Source organism: Alexandromys fortis, unplaced genomic scaffold (genome assembly GCF_014885135.2).
Source record: "Alexandromys fortis isolate MF-2015 unplaced genomic scaffold, M_Fortis_MF-2015_v1.1 scaffold_150, whole genome shotgun sequence".
In the NCBI taxonomy this organism is placed as follows: Eukaryota; Metazoa; Chordata; class Mammalia; order Rodentia; family Cricetidae; genus Alexandromys; species Alexandromys fortis.
The window spans coordinates 1873860-1901204 of NW_026068027.1; the positions used below are offsets into that span (position 1 = coordinate 1873860).

Consider the following 27345-nt stretch of genomic DNA (forward strand, 5'->3'; position numbering starts at 1 on the left):
ATGAAGATGGACATAGGCTAGAATCTTCCTGGTAAGCGCACCTTGGGGTGCTTACAAACATTACTAGAAATGGGCTAGTCCAGGTGCGAGAATTAGCCTGTAAGGGCTAGAGTTCATGGGCCAAGCAGTTAAATGAATACAGTTTGTGTGTTGTTATTTCGGGCATGAGCTAGCCAAGCGGCTGGGGTGTTGGGGACGCAGCCCCGCCGCCGCTTCTTATTTCAACAATATTTTTCAAAAAAATTTTAAAAACCCTAAAAAAAAGAATCAGAATACATATTCTTTTCATCTTTAGTAGTCGTCATTGTCTCCTGCCAAAATCAGGCAAATATGTGATAAGAAAATCACAGATTAGTATCTCAAATCAACACATATGCAGTAATTCAACAAAATACTTTTCAATACCTTATTAAAATAACACTGTGACGTAATACTTGGGATACAAAGATGGGCCAACATATATAAATTACTGATTTGATAAAGCTTAATAATAGATAAACTAAAAAAAAAACACGCATGCTCCTCTCAACAGATGTAGAAAAACATCAGGAAAATTCAAGAAACCTGCTTAATCAAAACTTTCAACACATTCTTAACATGTTAACTGCCATATACGGCAAAGCCCATACTGTATGTCTGAAGAAAACAGGAACTTCCTCAACAAATGGTGTTGGAGAAACCGGATGGTTGCTGAGAGATTTTAACTAGATTTTTATCTCTCACACTACATGAAAATCAATTCCAAGGGATTCAAAGGCCTTCATGTAGGCCTGAAACAACTAATAAAAACATGCAAAGACAAGGGGAAACCCTTCTAGAGATGAGCATGGGCTACAGCTCTCTGAGAAGAACTCCCATCAGTAACAACACAGCTGATGAGATAATGTGGATGGGGAAAATCTCAAGAAGCCTTACCCCGAGGAACTGCAGGGACTCATAGCGTTGAGACAGGGAGGATGAAGACAATTAAGCCCAGGGTTAAGTGCCCTAATTGGTTATCCAATACCAAGAGGCCAGCCTTAAAAGCATATCCACATGAGCAACACTAAATGGATTCATCTGGTTATATCTATAATCTATAATTAACTGCATATTATATATTATTAGTATACAATTATTTTATTATTAGTAGTAGTATGCAATTAATAATATACATGTTCTTCCATACATTAACACAGAACAATAATGATTAAAGAAAAAAAGGCCAGGAATTTGAGAAGGAGTGGGGGGAGGAAAGGAAGGCAGGGAAAATTATGTAATTATATTTCAACTAAAATCAAATAAAGTTTACAAACAAATTTAAAAAGAAAAGGCTAAAGATTTCTCCTTTAAGATAAATGAGGAGATAAGAATGCACACTTCTGAGCAAATGAGCGGGTCTCTGATTCTTGTGCCTTCTCTTGGGTTCTTTCCCGTCTGTTGGTTTGTCTTGTTCAACTTCAAAGTGGTAGTTTTTGTTTTTACTCTATTTAAAAAATGACAAAAAAGAATACACACTCCCTCCATTTCTGGTGAACAACAGAGGGTCATACACCCAAACCAGGAGGAAACAGTTTAATTGTTTAGCTTTACAGAGGGCATGATCTAATGTAAGAATCACACAGTGAAAACCCTTCTTTGCCAGAAATAAGTTAGAACCAATAAATGAATTCATGAAGTTGTAGGACAAAAGACTCAACATTAAAACTGTCATATACTTTGGCCATTCAGGGACAGGCAATGACTCCAAAACCTCCAGAAATTGAGACAAGGTGGAGGGATAGGTTGAGGGTTCTGGGAATCAACTGTCAGCCCCCTTCTCCAGATGACAGCACCTAGGTATAGTGAGGCTGCCACTGAGTCCAAGGGCCCCCACTTGCCCTCTTCAACATACCCAAACCCCAAAAGAAACTGGGGGTTACACCATTCAGGCCAACAGAATAGTGCCAGAAACTTACCCTCCAAAGTAATTAGTCTAAACTCCACTAATGCATACCCCAAATCCCGTTCCATAGGTTTAAGCTAGAATTGCTGATTTCACACCACAGGCCTCAGTCACAAAAACATACAGAAAAACAAAAGGGACAGAACACAGACCCGAACAACCCACACAGCCATGACCACAAAACTGTCAAAAACAGACAGCAGAGAAAAGACAACATTGACAAATGGTGCTTGGGCAAGTGGATAGCTACCTGGAGAATTTAGCCTTCCTTATCCCTCACCCCATGAGAAAATCAGCTTCAGGGGTTCAAACATCTTCACAGAAGTCCTAGAACTAATAAAACATACAAAACAGGGGAAAGCACTTCTAGAGATAAGCATAGGCTAAAACTGTTTGGAAAGGACTCCAATGGTTCAGCAAATGTTGCCAAGAACTGGCCAATGGCATTTCGCAAGTTTTAAAGGTTTTTTCATAGCAATGGAAGCAACCAAGTGAAGAATTGTCCCAAAACATGGGGACAATCTTCGTGAATGACACGCCCAACAGAAGATCCGCATCCAGAATACACAAAGAACCAGCCAGACTAACCAACCAGCCAGCCAGCCAGCCCAACCAACCAACCAACTAACAAAACTAAGCACCAAGAAGGAATTCAGCTCAATGAATGTGCAAATAAAATAGTCAGTTTCCAAAGGATGAAAAACAAATAACCAATAAGCATATGAACAAGTTCAACATCTTTAACCACCAGGAAAATGCAAATTTTAATTTAAAATTCCTTTTCTCAGCCCAAGGGTTGATCATTAATAATCCCTCCCTTTAGAGCTCAGAGAAGACTGTGGAAGAGGGGGCAGAAGGAAGTTAACAGCCAGAGGGATGGAGGACATCAAGAAAACAAGGTCCTCTAAATTAACACGAGCAAAGCTCATAAGAACTCACAGAGACTAAAGCAGCATGCATAGAGTCTTCATGGATGTGGACCACGTCCTTTGTGCTTATATTGTGGCTTCCAGTTTAGTGTTCTTATGGGGACTTTTGAGCATGCAAATGAGTCAGTCTTTGACTCTTGTGCCCTCTCTTGGGCTTTTTCCCTTCTGTTGCCTGGCTTCAATGTGATAGTTTTTGTTTTATCTTATTAATTTTGTTTTGTTGTATTTAAGAAAAAAATAAATTAGTGAATGAATGAATGAATGAATGAAAACCTAGCCCCTCGGGTAAAGGTCACTGCACCTGCTGGGAGAGGACAAATTAGTTGTCCTTAGTGGAATGACACCAACTACTCCAGGACAGATCGCATGTTCATTTGTTGACTAACAAATAATGGAGTCCCCACGGGTTTTGTGTGTGCTTTTATTTGGTTAAAGCTTGACATTTTGTTTTGTCCTCTTTTGGGGGGGTGAGTGTGGTATCTATCTATCTATCTATCTATCTATCTATCTATCTATCTATCTAGCTATCTATCTAGCTATTTAGGTTTAGTTGTTGTATTGGGTTTTGGTGATATTTTTGGAGGAAGAACTTAAAGTCAAGTGGGGAGGGAAGAGGTGAGAATTTAGAGGGACTTAGGAGAGGGAAATACTATCAAAATATAATTTAATATTTTAAATAATAAAGTGAAGCCATCTATAACAAGAGCCACAGGCAGTGGATTACCACGAGAAAACAGTGTCTTCTGCCACCTTAGGGTAACTAGGCATGTGAGTTCATAGCAGTTTAGATAGCGCACACGATCTGTGCATGTGAGTTCATAGCAGTTTAGATAGCACACATGATCTGTACATGTGAGTTCATAGCAGTTTAGATAGCGCACACGATCTGCGCATGTGAGTTCATAGCAGTTTAGATAGCGCACACGATCTGCGCATATGAGTTCATAGCAGTTTAGATAGCACACATGATCTGCGCATGTGGGTTCATAGCAGTTTAGATAGCACACATGATCTGTACATGTGAGTTCATAGCAGTTTAGATAGCACACCCATGATAGGGCAAGCCCAAGACAGGCCAAAGCAGCTGGGCACTAAGTGTCACCCCTAACTGAGATGTTATTGACAGTTGTCAGCTGCTGGAAGGGAGAAGTCAGGTTTCTCTGAGAGTAGCCTGTGGAGAGCTGACTATTCTCCAGCAGAGGGCAACATATCCAAAATTGTTTGGGCAACACAAATTGGTCTTAATGGGTTTTAAGTGCAAATTTGGGTGCGTAGAGGAAGTTGGGGGAAATGGGGAATAAATATGATAAAAAACACACTGTATAAAATCCTCAAAATTCTTAGAGATACACACACACACACACACCTGTGTGTAAAACTATATATAGTGGTTTGAATGAGCAATGTCCCCCTGATGGGTTCAGGTATTTGAATACTTTGTCCCTGTATATAGTGTTGTTTAGGGAGGTTATGGAATTTTTAGGCCACAGAGCATTGCTAAGGAAACCTGTCTCTGGGGCGGGCTTTAAGAGTGTCACCTCACCTCACTTGCAGTTGGCAATCTCTGACTTCTGCATGAGGTTAAAGAAATGACCTTCCTGCTTCTTATTCCAGCCACCTGCTGCTATGCCTCCCCACCATTTAGGACTCTCCCTCTGGAAGCTTAGCCAAATAAGCTCTTTGTTCCACATGTCTTTTTAGTCATGGTGTTTGACTAAATGGAAACCCATATAACAACAAATACCGACCATAATATAAAGAAAACACTTATACAGTACCGGTAAGAGTGTAAATTAGTCCAGTCACTATGGAAACCAATAAGGAGGTTCCTCAAAAACAAACAAACAAACAAAAAGCAAAAGTGAATTTACCATATGATTCAGCTGTATTACTTTGAAGTCAGTGTCTCAGGGTTGCTTCACATTAAGGTTTATCGAAACAATAGTGATTTTATGGACTCAGCTTGAGTGTATGCAGTGGTTTGAATAAGAAATGTCCCCCATAGGTTCAGGCACTTTAACACTTGTCGCCCAGGTGATGGGCACTGTTTCAGGAGGTTTCAGAGGTGCAGCCTTCCCTGCTGGAGGAGGGGTGGGCTTTGAGAGTGTATACAGAAATTTCAGAATTTAGTCTCTCTGCTTTGAAATATGGGTCTCTCAAGCCCTTGCCACCATGTCTCCCCTGTCACCATGTGTGATGCTTGCTGCCATACCTTCTTCTTGTTCCCTGGAACTGTGAGCCTAAAACTAAACCCTTTCTCCTATAAGTTTACTTAGTCATGGTGTTTTATGACAGCAACAGAAAAGTAATTAATATAGTGTTTATCAATTAATGAATGGTGGATGAAAATTTGGCATATACAAAATGGAATTTTGTTGTTGATGTTTTGGATTTTTTGAGACAGGGTTTCTCTGTGTAGCCCTGGCTATACTGAAACTCACTCTGAAGACCAGGCTGGCCTCAAACTCACAGAGATCTGTCTGCCTCTGACGACTGAGTGTGGGGATCAAAGGCATATGCCACCATGCCTGGCTCACACATGGAATTTTTTCCAATTATAAATACTCAGGAAGTTATGCCATTTATGGGAAAATTGGTGCAATTGTAAAATTATATTAAGCAAAGTCATACTCAGAAAGTCATGTATGTAGATTTATCTCTCATTTGTGGATTTTAGGGTTTTTATAGATGCATAAAATTGCACACACAGAGAAGACATAGAGGTAGAACTGTCTAGGGGGGGCAAATGTGACTGACAGGACTGTATATTAGTTACCGATCTGTTGCTGTGATAAGGCACCATGGCCAAAAGCAACTCAAGAAAGGAAGCGTTGACCGGCGCTCGGACGGCGGCGGGCAGAACCAACGCACGGTGGGCGACGCAGCTGGCACAGCGGCCGGGACCAGCGAGTACTGACACAGTGGCAGACAACGCAGGCGACAGGGACCAGTGCAACACCAAGAGCAGATCGCCCCAGGACAATTAAATCAAAGAGGTAGGCCTTTGGTTGGCGAGGTCCCTGGCAAACAGGGAACCTGGTTCTTTTCCTGAAGACCCGTCTGAGGGGTGAGAGGGATCTTGGCACCTGGCAGGAGCCAGGAAACAGAACGAGGGAATTTTGCAAGAGGAGCCTCTGGCCAGCAGGGAAACCTGATCTGGTTTTAAAAGACCAATTAGAGATCGTCAATAGGAGGAGATGGGCAGGCGCCAAGGCAAAAATTCTCCCAATAAGCTGAAAAACAACATGAAAGCACCAGAACCCAATGATCTTACAACAGAAGGACTTGAACACCCTAACACAGAAGAAGTGGAAAAAATCGACTTTATGAAAGCAATAGAGTCCCTTAAACAATATGTAAAAAACACCTTTATAGAAATGGATGAGAAGTATAACAAAAAGTTTGAAGAATTGAGTAAATACGTACATGAGACCCTGGGAAACCAAGAAAAAATGAACAAACAGGTAATGGAAACAGTTCAAGAATTGAAAACTGAAATGGAAGCAAGGAAGAAAGCACAAACTGGGGACCAGCTGGATACGGAAAATCTAGGTCAACGAGCAGAGCCTACAGAAACAAGCATAATCAATAGAATACAAGAAATAGAAGAAAGAATCTCAGATTCTGAAGACACCATAGAGAAAATAAACGCACTGATCAAAGAAAACAGCAAAGCCAACAAATTCTCATCACAAAACATTCAGGAAATATGGGACACAATAAAAAGACCAAACCTGAGAATAATAGGAATAGAAGAAGGGGAAGAATTACAGCTCAAAGGCCCAGAAAATATATTTAACAAAATTATGGAAGAAAACTTTCCCAACATAAAGAAAGATATTCCTTTGAATATCCAAGAAGCATACAGAACACCAAACAGACTGGATCAAAGAAAAGCATCCCCTCGCCATATAATAATCAAAACACAAAATATACAGGTTAAAGAAAGAATATTAAGAGCTGCAAAGGAAAAAGGCCAAGTAACTTATAAAGGTAAACCGATCAGACTTACACCTGACTTCTCTATGGAAACCATGAAAGCCAGAAGGTCCTGGATAGAGGTTCTTCAAAAACTAAGAGACCATGGATGCAAACCCAAACTTCTATACCCAGCCAAGCTAGTATTCACTATCAATGGAGAAAACAAGACATTCCAGGATAAGAACAAATTTAAACAATACGTAGCCACAAATCCAGCGCTACAGAAAGTAATAGAAGGAAAATCGCAACCCAAGGAATCCAACATTGCCAACACTGACTACAATAACTCAGGAATCTAGCGAACCTTCACCAGTACAACTCAAAGAAGGGACACACACAAACTCTACTACCGAAAACAGTAAGAATAACCGGAGTAAACAACCACTGGTCACTAATATCACTTAATATTAATGGTCTCAATTCACCTATAAAAAGGCACAGGCTAAGGGATTGGATACGAAAACAGGATCCAACATTCTGCTGTTTGCAAGAAACACATCTCAACCACAAAGACAGGCATCTACTCAGAGTAAAAGGTTGGGAAAAGGTCTTTCAAGCAAATGGTCCTAACAAAAAAGCAGGTGTGGCCATACTAATTTCCAACAAAACTGACTTCAAACTAAAATCAATCAGAAGAGATCGAGATGGACACTTTATACTCATAACAGGAACAATTCATCAGGATGACATCTCAATCCTGAATATCTATGCCCCTAATATAAAAGCACCCACTTATGTAAAAGAAATATTTCTAAAACTCAAGGCAGACATAAAACCACACACACTAATAGTAGGAGACTTCAACACACCTCTCTCTCCAATGGACAGGTCAATCAGACAGAAACCTAATAGAGAATTAAGAGAATTATTGGAGGTAATGAAGCAAATGGACTTAACAGACATCTACAGAACACTCCACCCAAATAGGAAAGAATATACCTTCTTCTCTGCAGCTCATGGAACCTTCTCAAAAATTGACCATATACTCGGAAACAAAGGAAACCTCCACAGATACAAAAGAATATCAGTGTCCACCTGTGTCTTATCAGATCACCACGGATTAAAGTTAGATGGCAACAACTATGCTACCCCCAGAAAGCCGACAAACTCATGGAAACTGAACAGTCAACTACTGAACCACACCTGGGTCAAGGAAGAAATTAAGAAAGAAATTAAAGTCTTCCTTGAATTTAATGAAAATAAAGAGACAACATACTCAAACCTATGGGACACGATGAAAGCAGTGCTAAGAGGAAAGTTCATAGCACTAAGTGCCCACTTAAAGAAAACAGAGAAAGCATACATTGGGGACTTAATGGCACACCTGAAAGCTTTAGAAAAAAAAGAAGCAGAGGTGCCCAGAAGGAGTAGAAGACTGGAAATAATCAAACTGAGGGCAGAAATCAACAAAATAGAAACACAGAAAACAGTCCAAAGAATCAATGAAACAAAAAGTTGGTTCTTGGAGAAAATCAACAAGATCGACAAACCCCTATCCAAACTAACTAAACAACAGAGAGAGAACACGCAAATAAATAAAATCAGAAATGAAAGGGGGGACATAACCACAGACACAGAGGAAATCCAGAGAATCATTAGATCTTACTATAAAAGCCTGTATGCCACAAAACTGGAAAATGCAAAAGAAATGGACATTTTTTTAGATAAGTACCATATACCAAAGCTAAACCAAGACCAGGTGAATGATCTAAATAGACCTGTTAGTCGCGAAGAACTAGAAACTGTTATCAAAAATCTCCCTTCCAAAAAAAGCCCAGGACCAGATGGGTTCAACGCAGAATTCTACCAGAACTTCCAAGAAGAGCTAATACCTATACTCCTTAACGTATTTCACAATATAGAAACAGAAAAGTCATTGCCAAATTCCTTTTATGAAGCTACAGTTACCCTGATACCAAAACCACACAAAGACCCAACCAAGAAAGAGAATTACAGGCCTATCTCACTCATGAATATCGACGCAAAAATTCTCAATAAAATACTGGCAAACCGAATTCAAGAACACATCAGAAAAATTATCCATTATGATCAAGTAGGCTTCATCCCAGAGATGCAGGGCTGGTTCAACATACGCAAATCTATCAATGTAATCCACCATATAAATAGACTGAAAGAAAAAAACCATATGATCATTTCATTAGATGCGGAAAAAGCATTCGACAAAATTCAACACCCCTTTATGATAAAGGTCTTGGAGAGAATAGGGATACAAGGGTCATACCTAAATATAATAAAAGCTATCTACAGCAAACCGACAGCTAACATTAAATTAAATGGAGAAAAACTCAAAGCCATCCCACTAAAATCAGGAACAAGACAAGGATGTCCACTCTCTCCATACCTCTTCAATATAGTGCTTGAAGTTCTAGCAATAGCAATAAGACAACATAAGGGGATCAAGGGGATTCGTATTGGAAAGGAAGAAGTTAAGCTTTCGTTATTTGCAGATGACATGATAGTATACATAAGCGACCCCAAAAATTCTACCAAAGAACTCCTACAGCTGATAAACACCTTTAGTAGCGTGGCTGGATACAAGATCAACTCCAAAAAATCAGTTGCCTTCCTATACACTAAGGATAAGGAAACAGAGAGGGAAATCACAGAAGCATCACCTTTCACGATAGCCACAAAGAGCATAAAATATCTTGGGGTAACCCTGACCAAGGAAGTGAAAGATCTATTTGACAAGAACTTCAAGTCTTTGAAGAAAGAAATAGAGGAGGACACCAGAAAATGGAAGGACCTCCCTTGCTCTTGGATTGGGAGGATCAACATAGTAAAAATGGCAATTCTACCAAAAGCAATCTATAGATTCAATGCAATCCCCATCAAAATCCCATCAAAATTCTTCACAGATCTGGAGAAGACAATAATCAACTTTATATGGAAAAACAAAAAACCCAGGATAGCCAAAACAATCTTATACAATAAAGGAACGTCTGGAGGCATTACCATCCCTGACTTCAAACTCTATTACAGAGCTACAGTATTGAAAACAGCTTGGTATTGGCATAAAAACAGAGAAGTCGACCAATGGAATCGAATAGAAGACCCTGACTTTAACCCACAAACATATGAACACCTGATTTTCGATAAAGGAGCTAAAAGTATACAATGGAAAAAAGAGAGCATCTTCAACAAATTGTGCTGGCAAAACTGGATGTCAATCTGTAGAAGAATGAAAATAGACCCATATCTATCACCATGCACAAAACTCAAGTCCAAGTGGGTGAAAGACCTCAATATCAGTCCAAACACACTGAACCTGATTGAAGAGAAAGTGGGAAGTACTCTACAACACGTGGGCACAGGAGACCACTTCCTACGTATAACCCCAGCAGCACAGACAGTAAGGGCCTCATTGAATAAATGGGACCTCCTGAGACTGAGAAGCTTCTGTAAAGCAAAGGACACTGTTGCTAAGACAGAAAGGCAACCCACTGACTGGGAGAAGATCTTCACCAACCCCACAACTGACAAAGGTCTGATCTCCAAAATATATAAAGAACTCAAGAAACTAGACCGTAAAAGGCTAATCAACCCAATTATAAAATGGGGCACTGAGTTGAACAGAGATCTCTCAACAGAAGAAGTTCAAATGGCCAAAAGACACCTAAGGTCATGCTCAACTTCCTTAGCGATCAGGGAAATGCAAATCAAGACAACTTTAAGATACCATCTTACACCTGTCAGAATGGCAAAAATCAAAAACACCAATGATAGCCTTTGCTGGAGAGGTTGTGGAGAAAGGGGTACACTCATCCATTGCTGGTGGGAATGCAAACTTGTGCAACCACTCTGGAAAGCAGTGTGGAGGTTTCTCAGGAAATTTGGGATCAACCTACCCATGGACCCAGCAATACCACTCTTGGGAATATACCCAAGAGAGGCCTTATCACACAACAAAAGTATATGCTCTACTATGTTTATAGCAGCATTGTTTGTAATAGCCAGAACCTGGAAACAACCTAGATGCCCTTCAATTGAAGAATGGATGAAGAAAGTATGGAATATATACATATTAGAGTACTACTCAGCAGTAAAAAACAAGGACTTCTTGAAGTTTGCAGGCAAATGGATGGAAATAGAAAACACCATCCTGAGTGAGGTAAGCCAGACCCAAAAAGAGGAACATGGGATGTTCTCACTCATATTTGGTTTCTAGCCATAAATAAAGGACATTGAACCTATAATTCGGGTTCTTAGAGAAGCTAAATAAGAAGGAGAACCCAAAGAAAATCATATAGGCATCCTCCTGAATATTAAACTTCATCAGGCGATGAAAGGAGACAGAGACAGAGACCCACATTGGAGCACCGGACTGAAATCTCAAGGTCCAAATCAGGAGCAGAAGGAGAGAGAGCACAAGCAAGGAACTCAGGACCGCGAGGGGTGCACCCATACACTGAGACAATGGGGATGTTCTATCAGGAACTCACCAAGGCCAGCTGGCCTGGGTCTGAAAAAGCCTGGGTCAAAACTGGTCTCGCTGAACATAGCGGACAAGGAGGACTACTGAGACCTCAAGAACAATGGCAACGGGTTTTTGATTCTACTGGACCTATTGGTTTCGTGGGAGCCTAGGCAGTTTCGTGGATGCTCACCTTACTAGACCTGGATGGAGGTGGGTGGTCCTTGGACTTCCCACAGGGCAGAGAACCCTGATTGCTTTTTGGGCTGACGAGGGAGGGGGACTTGATTGGGGGAGGGGAGGCGGCGGTGGGGAAGAGACAGAAATCTTTAATAAATAAATAAATAAATAAAAATTTAAAAAAAAAAAGAAAGGAAGCGTTTATTTGGATAATCTGCATTGCACATGCTTAGCCTTCAACCATGTCCCTTTTGCAGAGTCATTGTAAGTCTCTGAGGGGGGTATGAACATCTCACTCGGCACCTGGAAATCCTGATTCTCTGAAGAAAAACATTCAATTAAGAATAAGTGTGAATTCTGCTGAGACCCCTGTGGAATATGTATCCTCAGTGAGCTGAGGGTTTTAAAGATCCCAAACTAAGGGCAGTGGAACCATTATGCCAACCAGTGGAACTATTACTCTGTAATCATGAAGTATCACCCGAAGGAGGACATCGAGGACTCAGTGAGGCAGTAGTGCTGGACTCTGTCATTGAACAGTGTTGTTTTAGTGTATCTCTGCTAAACCAAGCCACAGCCTTTTCATTAGACAAAATTATTTCTGATTACTTCACAGGATAGGGTCAATTACTAACTTGCCCAGGTTGTCCTAGAATTTGTGACCCTCCTGTCTCAGCCTTCCAATTAGTCAATGTCACAGGTGTGTACCAGTCAATCTAGTTTGTAAAATATTCTGATGTCAACAAAACAACCAACTACATATTTATAATAACAAAATCAGATGTGTACGGGATACATAATTTGTTTTCTTCAAATCTTATTAAATCCATTCTTATTGAAAATCCATTTCATCAAAGCCCATAAGAGGGAAGAGCCTGCAGCATTGTATACACAGGCTCTGATGCTTAGAACTTGAAATCACATTCATGCTCAGCTTCTGCCAGTCACCTTCAGGTCTAGGGACCGCAAGTCTCTGAAGGAGGGCTCTGCTGACTGGATTAGATACTGGTCAGAAGCATCTCTTGATACCCAAAGTCCTCAGAAATCCAACTGCTGTAAGTTCATATCCCATTTGGCCAGAAATATATTGTTAAAGGAATCAGAGGTTCTGACACATACAGAGTTTTATCAGGGTGTGGGGAAACTGCACACCGTGTTGTTTGTCAGTGTTACGGAAATTTCTTACAGGTTTGACATCCTTTGCTCAGAAAAGAATGAAACACATGCGTACACATGAACTTAGTAGACAAGATGAACAATAAATTGTGAAGTAGCCTATTGCTGTCAGGGAATGTTCTGAAACTGGCATTTTCACAACAATTGATAACCTTGTATGAATCTCCTGTGTGAGTGAAGAGTAACAAAAACAATTGTATCCAAAAGCCTAGAATGTGCTCAAGAATTCACTACTATTTCTTATTGGTTTTAGTGCCTTGGTAGCCAAATTTTCGGTGCATGTATTTATTCTGAAACAATTATGATAAGCAAAATCACCTACAAAGATGGGCCCATCAGAATAACAAATGATTGATTATTGAATAGAAACATGAGTTTAAAAAAATGCATTCCAAGTTCTGAAAGACTACAACTGCCAACACTTAACACATACATAGTGAAACTATGCCCTACAATTGGAGAAATAAAAAATTTCTATGATAAAAATACATAAGAATTTATGACCCCTAAGCATCTCTATAGAAGATTCTAAATCTAATTATTCAAAATGAAGAGAATAACAAACACACACAACTGGCCACCAGGAACAAATAAACAATATTAGGAAAGTTAATAAAAAGAAGTCTAAAAAATACAAAATCAACAAATGACAAGAATTTATACACATCCTTCATGAATATCTCTGAATCTTAATGGTCTTAATTGCCCAAGAAAAAGACACAGACTAACAGATTGGATTAGAAAACAATATTCATCTCTTTCATTGCCAAAACATGTCTTGCTACCAAAGATAGATACCACCTTAGAGCAAAATGGTGGAAAATTATTTTATAAGAAAATGGAACTAAGGCCGGGTGGTGGTGGCGCATGCCTTTAATCCTAGCACTCGGGAGGCAGAGGCAGGTGGATCTCTGTGAGTTCGAGGCCAGCCTGGTCTACAAGAGCTAGTTCCAGGACAGGAAGCAAAAGCTACGGAGAAACCCTGTCTCGAGAATTAAAAAAAAAAAAAAAAAAAAAAAAAAAAAAAAAAAGAAAGAAAGAAAAAAAAAGAAAGCAGAACTAAAAATCAAGCAGACATGATTAATCTAATAACTGACAAAACAGACTTTAGACCAAAACTACTCAGAAGAGATAAGGAGGGACTCCTTATACTTGTTAAAGAAACAATCCATGAAGAAACTATTAGAATTTTAAAATCATTTTCATCCAACATAAGTGCACCCAATTTGCTAATTGATACATAGTCACAGATTAATCCCAACACAATGATAGTGATGACTTCAATACCCTACTGTGGTCGTTTGAAAAAAAAAAAAGCCCCCCAAAGGGAGTGGCACTATTAGGAGATGTTACCTAGTTGAAGTAGGTGTGGCCTTGTTGAAGGAAGTGTGTCATTGTGGATGTGGGCTTTAAGGTCCCTTTTGCTCAAGCTTCATTCAGTGTGATACTCAGTCTACTTCCTGTTGCCTTCTGATCAAGATGTAGCCAGCACCATGTCTGCCTGCATGCTACCATACTCCCAGCCACCATCCTCCCCGACATAATGATAATGGACTGAACCTTTGAACTGTAAGTAAGCCACCCTAATTAAGTGTTTTTTCTTTATAAGAGCTGTGGTCATGTTGTCTCTTCACAGCAATAGAAACTCTTAACTAAGATACCTACTCTCAATAATAGATAAGCCAACTAGACAAAAACTAAACAAGGAATCACAGAAATTAAATTATATCATAAACCAAATGGACCAAGCAGATATCTACAGAAGATCCCACCCAAATGCCAGAAAATTTCTCAACAGTCCACTGAACATTCTCCAAAACTGATCACATACTAGAAAATAAGTAAGTCCCAATAAATGTAGGAAAATTAAAATTGCATCCTGCCATGTATTTGACCACAACGTAATAAAGCTAGGTGACAACTGCAATAGAAACAGAAGATAATACACAAACTCAAGGGTAGGAAATGGCACACTTTTGAATAATGAGTCATTGAAAAATCAGAAGGAAATTTAAAAATTCCTGGAATTGGGTTTGGAGAGATGACTCAGGAGTTAAGAGCACTTGCTGTGCTTGCAGAGGACCTGGATTTGGTTCCTGGCACTCACATAGTGACTCAGAATTATCTAGTTTCATTGCTGTTGACATCCTTTTTGACTTCTGTGGACATCGGGCACACAGACAGTACATAAACAAGCATGCGGGGGAAACGTCCATACACATAAATAAATAAATATTTTTAAATTCCTTGGCTTGACTAAAAATGAAAATATGTCAAAACTCTTTGAGACACAATGAAAACATAATTATGAAAGTTTATAGTACTAAATGTCTACATAAAATATTTGCAGGAAGTCAATGAATAAATTAATGATAATCATTAATCCTTGGAAAAACAAGGACACAAGATAATAGATTGGGAAAAATACTCAAAATTAATGAAAAATAAAAAACAATAACAAACAACACAAAGAACCAATAAAAGAAAATTGGCTCATTGAAAAGAAAAATAAGGTTACAAATTCTTAGCCAAATTAACCAAAAGAAGAAGAAAGGAAACTCAAATGAAGAAATTTAGGGATAAAAATGTGAACATTATGACAAACACCTGAGAAATTCAGAAAGCTTTGAGGATACACTTCCAAACCTGTACTCCACTAAATTGAAAACATAAAATGATGAATTTCTAGATGTATATGACGTACTTAATTTAAACCAATAAGAAATAAGTAAATCTATAATCATCAACAAAATTGAAACAATAATAATAATAACAAACCCCCTCAAGTAAAAGAAAGTCCAGGACAAGATCGATTCACTGCAGGATTCTACCAGAACTTCAAGGAATGGCTTACACCAACTACTACTCAAATTATTTCATAAAATGAGAAAAAGAAAGGAATCCTTCCAAATCCTTCTTTTATAAAGACCACTTTACCCTGATAACAATAACAGATAAAGCCATCACAAAAATTAAAATTAGAGTCTGGTCTTCCTGGCAAATACAGACACAAGAAGCCAATAGAATTCTTGCAAGCAAAATTTAAGATCATATTAGAAGGATCATTCCCAGTGATCAAGTTGGCCTCATTCAAGCAATACAGGGATGATTCGACATACATAAATAAATAAATGTAGTTCATCAGCTAAATGGACTCAAAGATAGAAAGAGCACAATCATTTCAATAGATTCATATTCTGAGAAAAATTCAACTTGTCTTCATGACAAAAGCCTGAAAGAGACTAAGAATGGAAAGAGCATGCCTCAACATTATGAAGACATAAGACAAATCCATAGTCCATATCCTGGGGTAAAAGAATTCCCACTGAGATCATAAGCAATGTAAGAATGTTTACTCTCTCCACTCCTATTCAATAAAGTGTGTTATCTAGAGTAATAATAAAAGAATACACACACACATATGGGAAAAGAAGTGAAATTATCTTTAACTGTAGGTGATACAATGTTACATATAACAAACCCTAAAGATACCACCAAAAGCCTCATAGAGATGATAAACACGTTCATCAAGTGGTAGGCACACAAGTTGGGAGTCTTCCTATTTAGCAAGGACAAATACTGAAAATGAAATCATGGAAATAACCACGTTCCAATAAACACACAAAGAGAGTAAGAGACAGAGATAGAGAGAGAAAGAAAACAGCTCCACAAAACCTGGAAATAAGAAAAAAAACTTAATAGTGCAAACTTTTAGACTCTGAAGACAAAAATTGAGAAAAAAAACACCAGAGAATAGGAAAATATGTCAAGCTTATAGATTGCAAAGATTAATCTAGTTGGAGTAGTCATGTTACTAAAAGCAAGCCTGTGGCACAAAAGACCAGTGATAGCGGAAGCAACCGTACAGGAAGTACTTGGTATCATCATAACTGAATCTAAATACTACATCCCATAGTAATGAAATGACTTGGTGCTGACACAAAGACACGCAGACCAGGTGAAGAGAATAAATGACCCAGACACAAGTCCACACAACTACAGCTGAGTTTTTCACAAAGATGCCAGAGCTATGCATCAGAGAAAAGGTAGCCTCGTCAGCAAATGGTGCTGGGAAATTTGAATATGCACGTGTAGAAGAATGAAGCTAGAGCGCTACCTCTCACCTTGCACAAAGCCCAACTTCAAATGGACCAAAAATCTCCACCTAAGCCCTGATGCTTTAAAACTATTGGGAGAAAGAAGTAGGGAGGATGTGTTAATATCTACACAGCAGACTCCACTGTATAGCAAAGGGATATACCAGGTGAGTGAAGAGGCAATCCACAAAATGGGAACAAATTTTTACTACCCATGCTTTTGACAAAGGACTGGTGTCTAGACTAATCAAAGAATCAAAAATATAAACATCAAGAAAACAAAGAACTCAATTTTTAAATGGCCTAGATAATGGAACAGAGAGTTCTCAACTGATAACTATACCCATAGATCAGAGATGCTCCCTTTTTTCAGTGGGCAGTGGTAACTGCAGAAACTCACTGCTGGTCAGTTACAAGAATAAAAGACTGTTGAATACTCAGTCACAAGTAGGGCATAGCACACACACACATACACACTGACCACACAGACACACTGACACACACTCACATTCACACACACATACACACTCACACAACACACTCACACACAGATATGTTGACACAGACACACTCACACTCAAACACACACACACACACACACACACACACTCCACAAGGCTCAGGGAATAATGTAGAAGAGGGGAGAAAAAACGTGTAAGAACATGGAAGGAGTGGAATTAAGTGGATCGTTGTCTTCAGAGCAGGGCATCACCTTCGCTTTCTTGATCTCACAGCAGTTTACCAGCACAAAAACTATACAAGTTCAGGCCTGTCAATATCAAGCTGGTGGGAGGGTCCTGTTAAGCCCCACCTCTTCCTGAGGACTTAAAGACAGATAAGATCATGAGGTTCCACCCCCTCTTTGTATCTAGGAGTGGCTTATGGGGGAGGGAGAACCTTTTCTTAGGAGGAGTTTGCATCTGTAAATAATCTCTCACCCAGCACCCTGAAAGAAAGCCTAGTAAAATGCAATGGGTTACAGGAAAAAAAATCATAAATGTAGGAAGACCAGCTCATAGGAGGGACCAGCATCAGTGAGAATGAGAAAACAAGGGAGGGTAGTGGGGGGACTATGATAAAAGTGCATTAGACACATGCACGAAAACGTCAGAATGAAGTCCATTATAGTGCATAACCAACTGGGCAAAAGAAAAAATGTAGTGATATAAATATATTTGGCTAGTAAAATACTTACTAATATCTAGTCAGTTGCATATTTATAATCAATAATATAACCATTAACACAGCTCTTTATTAGTATGGGTTATTACTGATAAATCAGGATTAATAAAAAACTTACCATGGTAATTTCAATTCTTAATTTAACAGCTTTTACTAACAACATGTATATTGATCGTATGTATGGTGTATACTGTATGTGTGCGCTATGTGCCTTTTCATCACTATAATGAAATGCCTGACATGGGTCATTCATGACGGAAACAGAGTTTTCTTTTGCTATGCTTGTTTGTAGCATCAGGTCAAAGATTGGGCAGCCCATGATTTGTGTCTTCATAAAGGTGGTACACCACAACGGAAGCCAAGAAACCATAGAAGACAGAAATACGTCACATTCCTTCAGAAGTGCGGAAGCTAAGGCTCTTTTACAAGGGCTCAGCTCTTAAAGCCCATAAAACTTTCTCCCTTGGGACAATAATTTTACAGATGGAATTTTAGTGACAAATGCAGCCAAACCATACCAATTAAAAATATGATTTAAAATACTTGAAAAAAATCTGGGTGTCTGAAAATGAAAACTACTGAGGGAAATTTCCAATCTATTGAAATAATAGAAAGTTTCCATGAGTCCAAAAACATTGTGCAGCACATAGGAAGTCCGGCTCATCAAGCACCGGGATTACTAAGTCTTGTGTTTAGCAATTCTGCCTCCTGACACCCACAACCTTAGACAACGGATACTGTGTGACTCCTCCTCTAAAATTTCCAAATAATTAAACACAGAATTAAAGCATCCAGTGAGTCTGCAGAGGTTGTGTGTCAGTGAAAGAAACTGAACTGGCCGGCAAAATGGCATGCGACTCGTCTAGGAAACAATCCAGCGGTTAACATCATGATAAAGGGGATCAGAGTCCACACAGTGAGTGTTCGAACGCTGGTCAGGAAAGAGGAACAAAACCCATGAAAAGAGACTCTCGCTGCTAACCTGTGAAGATGCACACGGTGTGCCCAGCTGTGTGCTATGTGCAGGGAGAATTCAGAGTCTCAGCCTCCTGTGAACAAATGTGTCCTTGGTACAGACAAAAATAAATAAATAAAACAAAACCAAACAGCAGGATTTAGAATGTACGGCTGGGTCCCACAGTGCCAGAGAAGTGCTTGGCTGAGGAGCCAATGGGGCGAAGCTACCATCTGTGGGATTATGACTGAACGCCTCTAAGTCTAAGGATTTAGAATGTACATTGACTCTGAAGAAAGTCAAGCATTTATCCACCAAAACAGAACAAGGTTTTTTCAAGCCCCTCAGCCATTTCCCTTGGTGTTTGCCACCTACCCCATCGTTTCCTCTTCTGTGGTCTGGAGTGAGAAGTGACATGTTGTCCAATGAACTCCCTGTCCTTGTGCAAGAAGGGAAACTCTGACTTCATGTACAGAGCACATGAACACTCTGTTATATCGGATCTGTTAGGGATGTACTGTCAATAACAGGGGAAGATTTCACCTGTCAAGACTCACTTTCCACGGGCTCTTATTAAACTGAGAAGAGGAAGGAAGGGAAGAAAGAGAAGAAAGAGAAATGTATTCACCGAAGTCGTCCACCTCCCACCACACAGGTACTGTCTGCCAGTCTTCCTTGGCTTGCACAGCTCTCTTCTTAGAACGGGCAAGGAGTTTGCTAAGGGCTAGGGCAATGGACAAGCACAGAGTGAGGTGGAAAGAAAAGGGAAGAAAAGAAAGATCAGGATTAGCAGAAAGCTGGCTGAGGAGTCCAGGAAAGGCTGCCAGTTTGCTGTTCCTACCTTCTGCAAAACTCTGAATATCTTTGAGCAAGTCCTTCGCTTCTGTGGAATTCACTCTACCTGTCCATAAAGTGCATATTGGGGGAAAGGAAGTACCCACTGCAGGACTGTTACGGTTTATTTAATTTACAATGAGCTTGAACATGAGATGCTGAGGAGCTGACACTAGAAAGACTAGAAAAGCTAGGGGGAAATGAAGTAAAAGGAGAAGAAGGCGCTAGAGTGTAGAAGCATTTTTAAATGGGGTGATTAGAAATAAAAACTCATGCATATAAGTCTGAGCCTTAAAATCAGCAATGGATTACAGCAGGGGTTCTTAAGGTGTGGTTTCCAGGCTAGCAGCCCCTGAAAGCAGATTGCTGCCACACAACTCTCCTGACTTAACTCTGGGGTGGGGTGGGCAAGGCTCAGCAATCTCCATACAACACAGATACATGGACGAGCCTGGGCATCACTAGATACAGGCAATTGTGAATAGGACGTAGTAAGGATAGAATTGACTCAACTCTCCTTTGAGTATTGCTTTGGGAAGATTTACAGTTTGTTATGTTTTTCTTTCTATAGAGAGAGGATGCTTCAGAAATTCCCAAGTGCTCCCATGGACCGTGGCGGGGGCCTCCATCCTGTTTCTCAGTGTCTGTTTCGTCACCAGATGTGTTGGTGGGTTCTCAAAGTCAAATGCACTCTATTTCTCCGTGGCTAAGACAGCAGTGGATTCTTGCTCGGTGCACCACTTGTCCTACAAAGAGTCTTTTTTACACAGTTTTATATATGCTATGTTTTATTATTCTTGGCTGGTTTTGATTTTTAACAGTTTTTTGCATGTGTATAATGTATTCTGATTGCTCCTTCTTGCACAGCCTCTCATGTCCCTCTCCTCACTGTCGGTCCCCACCTAGTCCCTTTTCCAGCTTCATGACTTTTGGGTTGGTTTGGTGACCCATTTAGTTTAACACGGGCGTCTATGTGATCATCAGATGGGGTCACATTGGGGGATGTTGGGGTCATCGATGGGTACACAGATGAAGAGAACAATCTCCCCCACTCCCTGAATCTATCAATAGGAAAGAGCCCAGCGGAGAACAGGGTTTCCTGAGGTCCCCCTCCGACAAATGCCTGGGAGCGAATGGGCCCCCTCTAAGGCAAACCCAGTGCCCTCACCTGCAGCCGCTGCTGGCTATGACTGCCGTAGCTGTGTCGGGTCCAGGAGATGACATTTCGCAGCTCTTCGCCTTATCTTCTGGCTCTTCCATCCCTTCCCTCTTCTGCAATGTTCCCTGGACCATCAAGTGGGCCACACTTATCTCATTTAGAGCCAGACTCACTCTCAGCGCCATGTGTAGCCGTGAGTTTCTGCATTCTCTGCCGTTCACCAGAAGGAGAGGCTGGCTGCTCTGATGAAGACCTAATCACGGATGATGCATAGATGGGAACTTGACGCTGGGTTAATTTATCTGAACAGCAGTATTCATAGGTCCAGTTAGGCCTATGATGTGCCCTGCAACGGGTTTCTGACCGGACTGATAGGGCCAATTTCTTTCTCTTTCCTTCCTATTCCCCCTTAAGCTCCAGGCTATTTCCTAAGCCAGAAACTCAACTAGCCTAAACCATGGTGAATCTCAGTCAGTTCTACATGTTTTTGTGAGATATAGTTTCCACCCCCTTCGTGCTCTTGGCGTTTTCCTCTCAGACCCTATCATTCGGCCAGTCTTCTCCATGAAATGCTAACCTGCAGCGCAGGGGACTGGTCAAGGTCAAAGGCACAGAAATTTGCTTTGTGGATGGAACATCTAAATGGCTGCACTCGGCACAGGAGGAACTGCAAACATATTTTTTGATCTGAAGTAGTTTATTCTTTTTTAAGTCAGGAAAGCCATGAACTGTGGGTTACTCTTTCTTTGAGGAAGTGGACCCCGGCGTGGAGGGGGAAATAGGTGGTGAGGAAACTTCCAGATCACTCTTGCCCGTTTTGTGACGAGCAGAGAACTGAGGACAAGGGGTTCATTACTGAAAAAAATACAGTGTGTTAACCGGGGCCCTTTCCTCTTGCAGTAACGTATCGCAGCAGTCAAATTGACGAGCAGAAAAAGCTGCTGGCCCATGAAACTGTCAAGGAGCTCTCCTGCTACGGGGTCACGTCAGGTACCAGCATCTGCAAAGCTGAACACTAAAGCATTTATGACGACTCGTTTTTAGGTTCTAGACTATCTTTAGAATAAGGAAGCTCTACTGGGATTATTTTCTGTTTTTCCAAACGAGATGCTAAAATCTGCCCATGCAGAAGTGGGGCACGGTTGCTGAGAACAGAGAGACAAAGCACTGGAAATGCAGGTGTCCCTGGGTCAGAGATCTCAGGGACGGTACAGTAAATCCTGAGGATAAATTTCAAGTACACCTCTAAATGCCAACTCAGAAAAGATTTATTGCCAGGAATGGAAGTTTTTCTTTATTAACCTGCTTCCAAAATGAAGTGGAGGAGAAAAAAATGTACAACAAAATTTAAAATACCTAAGAAAAATACTCAAATATTCTCATGTATCAGGGTAGTCCAAGACATAACAAAATGCCCCTAGATGCTGGCAAAGGCAGTTACTTCCTTGAGCGACAGTTTTCTTGTCATTAAATTAAGAGAGATTTAGTTTAATAAAATTCAATGAATGAAATTCTGTAGTTCTAAAACATTTATCCGGGTTCAGAGAATTGCTTAGCTGCCGAGGGGGTTTGTTTGAGAGTCACCCACAGAAAATTCAAGAGTGACTTTGCTAGCCCAAGTACAGACAACTTGAGTTCTGTGGCGACTGTAACCCAGGGAAACTGCACATATCGCTGTCCTTACTGGTCCTGACAACTAGAAAATAAAGATTATTGCTGCTTGGTTTATTGACACTGAAGTTACCTAACAGCCCTAAAGAGCAAGGTGCAGAGTACAAGGGAGATTCTAAGCTCAGGGATCGGGGTGATGTACTCCACCAGATCCCAAGCAAAATTCCCAGGCACTCCCTGAAACTTCCCTCTTTCTAGGTTCTGTCAGGAGCTGCTGTCCTTTGAACTGGAAACATTTTCAGTCCAGTTGTTACTTTTTCTCTACGACCACCCTGACCTGGCCGTCAAGTTTAAAGAATTGCTCAGAAATGGGCGCTCACCTGGTGGTTATCAACACTCCGGAAGAGCAGGTAATTGGCGAACAGGCTCCTCTGTGTCGATGGGATGTCTTGCCGATCTTTCTTCCCACACCTGTGCATAAGGTTTGAGCCACAGGTGTCTGCCAAAGGAGCGGGCTGAGATGGGTGCCGCTACCACTGTTTCACCGCATGGCGTACTTTGGGCGCGATATTATGGGAACCTTTAATAGGCTGATTTACAAGAAGAGATTTGATATTAACCAGAATGGGAAGCAGGAGAAGGGGCTGAGTTTTAAATAATATTTTGTTGATGAATGCTTTGTGTGAATGAGGGCAAACAACTACTACCCATTGTCTCCCGGTTCTGATTAATTTTTCATGATAAATAGATACCTCAGGTGGGCTGCCGTTAGCTATAGGCCAACTTTGAACGAATTCCATGGTAGCGCACACCTTTAATCCCAGCACTCGGGAGGCAGAGGCAGGTGGATCTTTGTGAGTTTGAGGCCAGCCTGGTCTATAAGAGCTAGTTCTAGAACAGGCTTCAAAGCTAGAGAGAAACCCTGCATCAAACAACAACAACAACAAAACAAAAAAAGAAACTCCTTTTAGAGATTAAAGGGGTTTTGTCTATTTAATTATGTTTTTGCAATATCTCACAATAAAAAAAATTAGTAGATGGCCTCCAGTAAGCTTATAGTGTTAAGAATGCTTATTTAGCGTGTAGTCTCAAGTCTGCTTCATCTCTTCTGAAAACTAATCATTTTTAATATCTCTTCAGAACCAAGCTAACTGATCGTGTCTTTTAGTATTATTGCTGTTATTGCCATTATTCTGTTTCTTCCTTAGGAATTCCTTTTTAAGACAAAACCCAAGAGGAAAGAGTTTTATATTGGACTGACAGACCAAGTGGTTGAGGGTCAGTGGCAGTGGGTGGATGACACGCCTTTCACAGAGTCCCTCAGGCAAGTATGTCTTGTGGGAAAACTGTCCCAGATAATCATAGTGAGACCACGCTGAGGGAACTCTCAGATGGCGTTTGTTATGACAACACAAGTTCAGGTCCATCTCTGGTGATGCTGGCTGCAGGAAGAGGGAAATTGGAGGTACAGGCTTCTAAGCCTTCCATTCCCTAGGAATGTCAAAAGGATGAAAGAGAAATAATAGATGAAAATGATAAGGAAAATAGAACTGAATACCATTGATTGCAGTGTAGATTTTAAAAAGAATAAGGTTTAATCTTATGCCCTAAAATAGAAATAAGTGAAATATAGTAACTTAGAAAGGACAGAATACGGCCAGGCGGTGGTGGCGCACGCCTTTAATCCCAGCACTCGGGAGGCAGAGGCAGGTGAATCTCTGGGAGTTCGAGGCCAGCCTGGTCTACAAGAGTTAGTTCCAGGACAGGAACCAAAAGCTATGGAGAAGCCCTGTCTTGAAAATTCAAAAAAAAAAAAAAAAAAAAAGAAAAGAAAGGGCAGAATATTCTTATGATCTTATTGCCTTTCCCCTTAAAAATGACCTTATGTCATTATTACATTGCATTTTAGAGTTTGCAGTTTGTTTTATATTATTTCTCTTTATTGAAACTATATATTTCCGAGACATGTCAACATCATTAATCTTTATCAAGCATTTGAGGAAACTAAGCATCAAAGGGACTAAGTGACTGACTCAGCTAACAAGCAGCAGTTATGAATCCAGGGCTGGGCTGCCCTGAATCCAGAGAAGACATGCTTCACTGCACAGTGAAGGATGCCCTAGGAGAACAAAGAGCAAGAGTAGCACGAGGTAGGAGCGCAGAGGCGGTGCAGTTGCCGGTCCAGGTCACCAGTCCATATCACATCTCTTCCTGGGTCCAAATCTATGGCACTGCATGATAGTATAGAAATCCAGGAAGATCCCACCAGCTGATGACATAGGCAAGTGGGTTCTTCTTCATTGATAAAACAGAGATTATAATTTTACCTCACAGAAAGATAGTTAAATGACAAATACATAAGTTGTTTAATGTGTTGTCTTGCTGTGGAACAATGGTTTTACCCTGTAAAGATTTGTTACTTGTACTTGTTTAATAAAATGCTGATTGGCCAGTAGCCAGGTTGGGCGACCAGACAGGAAGTAGAGGTGGGGCAATGAGAAAAGGAAAATTCTGGGAAGAGGAAAGATTCAGTCTGCAGTCATCACCAAGACACAGAGGAAGCAGGATGAGAATGCCTCACTGAAAAAGGTACCAAGCCACGTGGCTGACACAGACAAAATTTATGGGCTAATATAAGTTATAAGAGTTAATAATAAGCCTGAGCTAATAAGTCAACCAGTTTATGATTAATGTAGACCTCTGTGTGTTTGTGACTAAACAGCTATGGGATCTGGTGGGACAGAAACATCTGCCAATATTGTCTCCTTTTCCTGAAATTTAAAATCTCCTATGTTTCCCCTTCACAGCTTCTGGGATGCTGGGGAACCTAACAATATAGCTTATGTGGAGGACTGTGTCACCATAAGGGACTCTGGAAATCCCAGGAAGAATTGGAATGATATACCGTGTTTTTACAGTATGCCTTGGATTTGTGAAATGCCAGAAATAAATCCTTTGGACTAAATGCAAATGAACACAGAAGACATGATTTGAATGCATAAGAAGGAACAAGAGTGTAGCAACACCCCAAATCCAAAATCTGGCATGAGAAAACATCTATTATAGATTATAAGGACTATATACGCATGTGTTACTCTAATATAAGTAAAAGTGAGGGTTTTTTTTGTTCCCATTGTTAAAAATCCGTGGTACTGACTGATGTTTTCAACATAACCTGCAAGTACTGTTTTTTAGAACATGCTGAGTAATCCACTCATAAATGCGGTGAGAGGAAATGGACTTTCCTGTTGACATATGGTTTACTTATGAGAACTGAAATGAAATACAGGCACAGAGAGAGCGCACAGTCCAGTGAAGAAGAGGTTTATAGAATGAGACTTTGGATGACCACCAGATCGTCCTCTTCTTCCTGCTCCCTAGGATCTGGTTTATCTTCTCATGCTGTTAATGCACAGATCGCATCCATGTTCTCCAACAACAAGGAAGACACATCTTTAAGTATTGAAACTTAAAATGTACTGCTGCTCAGGAGAATACCATGGCTGTCAGCACATCTCTAGAGGGAGAGGCCCAACCAGCTCCAAACAGACTGTGGTCTAGTCTACTCTTCCCTGGACCCCCATTTTCTCTGTGTTCTCTTCTATCAACTGGATCTCTCCTGTATTTGTGTCTACTGCCCAAGTAGAACCAGAGTTTAAAGTGAAACTGTCCTTCAAAAATTTACTTTCACACCTTCATGTCTCCAGACTTTTATTTATTGCATAATACTCTGTCAATACAGAACGTGTTTCTTCCAGTCAGAGTCACAAAGGGACCTTCAGCAGCATTCCCACATTGGGATAATGTGTACCCTTGAGTAGGGAAATTAGACTAAACAAATCAATTTGATATACTAGCATTCTTTTAAATTAAAATTCTTTACCAGCATTTCTATTAGGCATTTTAACAATCTGATTTTGAAATTGAAACCCTTCATATTTAAAAACTAAGTCATGTAAATGTGGTGAGGGAAGTCCTTCTGTATATGTGTTACTTTTGTTGGTTAATAAAGAAGCTTCTTTGGCCTGTGGAAGGGCAAAATAGACCTAGTTAGGGAAACTAAACTGAATGCTGGGAGAAAGTAGATGAAGATGAAGTCAGTTAGATGCCACATAGCCACCGCCAAAGGAGACAGATGCCCGAGAACCTTACTAGTAAATCATGAGCCTCAGGGTAAAATATAAAATAATAGAAATGGGTTAATTTAAGATATAAGAACTAGCTAGAAATACACTTAAGCTATTGGCCAAACAGTATTGCAAATAATATAGTTTCTGAGTGATTAATTTGGGTCTGAGTGGCTGGGAAACAAACAAGCAACTGACTACATAAATGGAAAGAACTCTTACAACCATACATTTGATTTTCTAATTCATTTTTTTGAAATGAATTTATTTTTGTTTTAAGATTTGATTCATGTATAGAATTCACATTTAACAAACCTACCCTTATTCGGTCCACTGCAACCTGCCCTTTATCCACCTCACTTCTTTTCCGTCCAAGTTTTATGTGCTGTTTTTTGTTTTAAGCCTACTGTGTCTGCTCATTATGTACTTGGGTATAAGACCTATGGAGCATGGGTAGCCTCACAAGAACCACACTCCACACTCCACCTCCTCCAGCAGTCACCCTGCCAATAGCTCCTGCTCTGGGGATGGAACTTCGTGAGCTCCATGCCATTCATGCTGGGATTTGGGATGCTTTATATTGTCTTTATTGTGTTGAGTTATGTCCCCTGTGTCCTTAAAATCTCCAGGAGCTTTATCATGAAGAGATTCTGGATTTTGTCAAAGTGATGATGTTATGGGATATTTTGGTTGTGTTTTCACACTCCCAAGACTGGCAATAAATAAAGCTTACCTTGAGTCAGCCTGAACTAGGT

The 27345-nt window shown here is 40.3% G+C and overlaps 1 protein-coding gene and 1 pseudogene across 1 annotated transcript; one reads left to right on the forward strand and one right to left on the reverse strand.

Moving 5' to 3' along the window:
- LOC126514842 (vomeronasal type-2 receptor 26-like) overlaps positions 1 to 19276 on the reverse strand; it is a 33395-nt pseudogene extending 14119 nt beyond the window's left edge.
- A 95-nt stretch (positions 19277 to 19371) lies between these two features.
- On the forward strand, positions 19372 to 26387 carry Clec4e (C-type lectin domain family 4 member E). Its single transcript, XM_050163958.1, has 6 exons — positions 19372 to 19514; positions 20265 to 20360; positions 21753 to 21842; positions 22722 to 22873; positions 23672 to 23787; positions 25271 to 26387. The coding sequence occupies exons 1-6, from the start codon at positions 19478 to 19480 to the stop codon at positions 25425 to 25427; spliced, it is 648 nt and encodes a 215-aa protein (XP_050019915.1). The 5' UTR covers positions 19372 to 19477; the 3' UTR covers positions 25428 to 26387.
- The last annotated feature ends 958 nt before the right edge of the window (positions 26388 to 27345 follow it).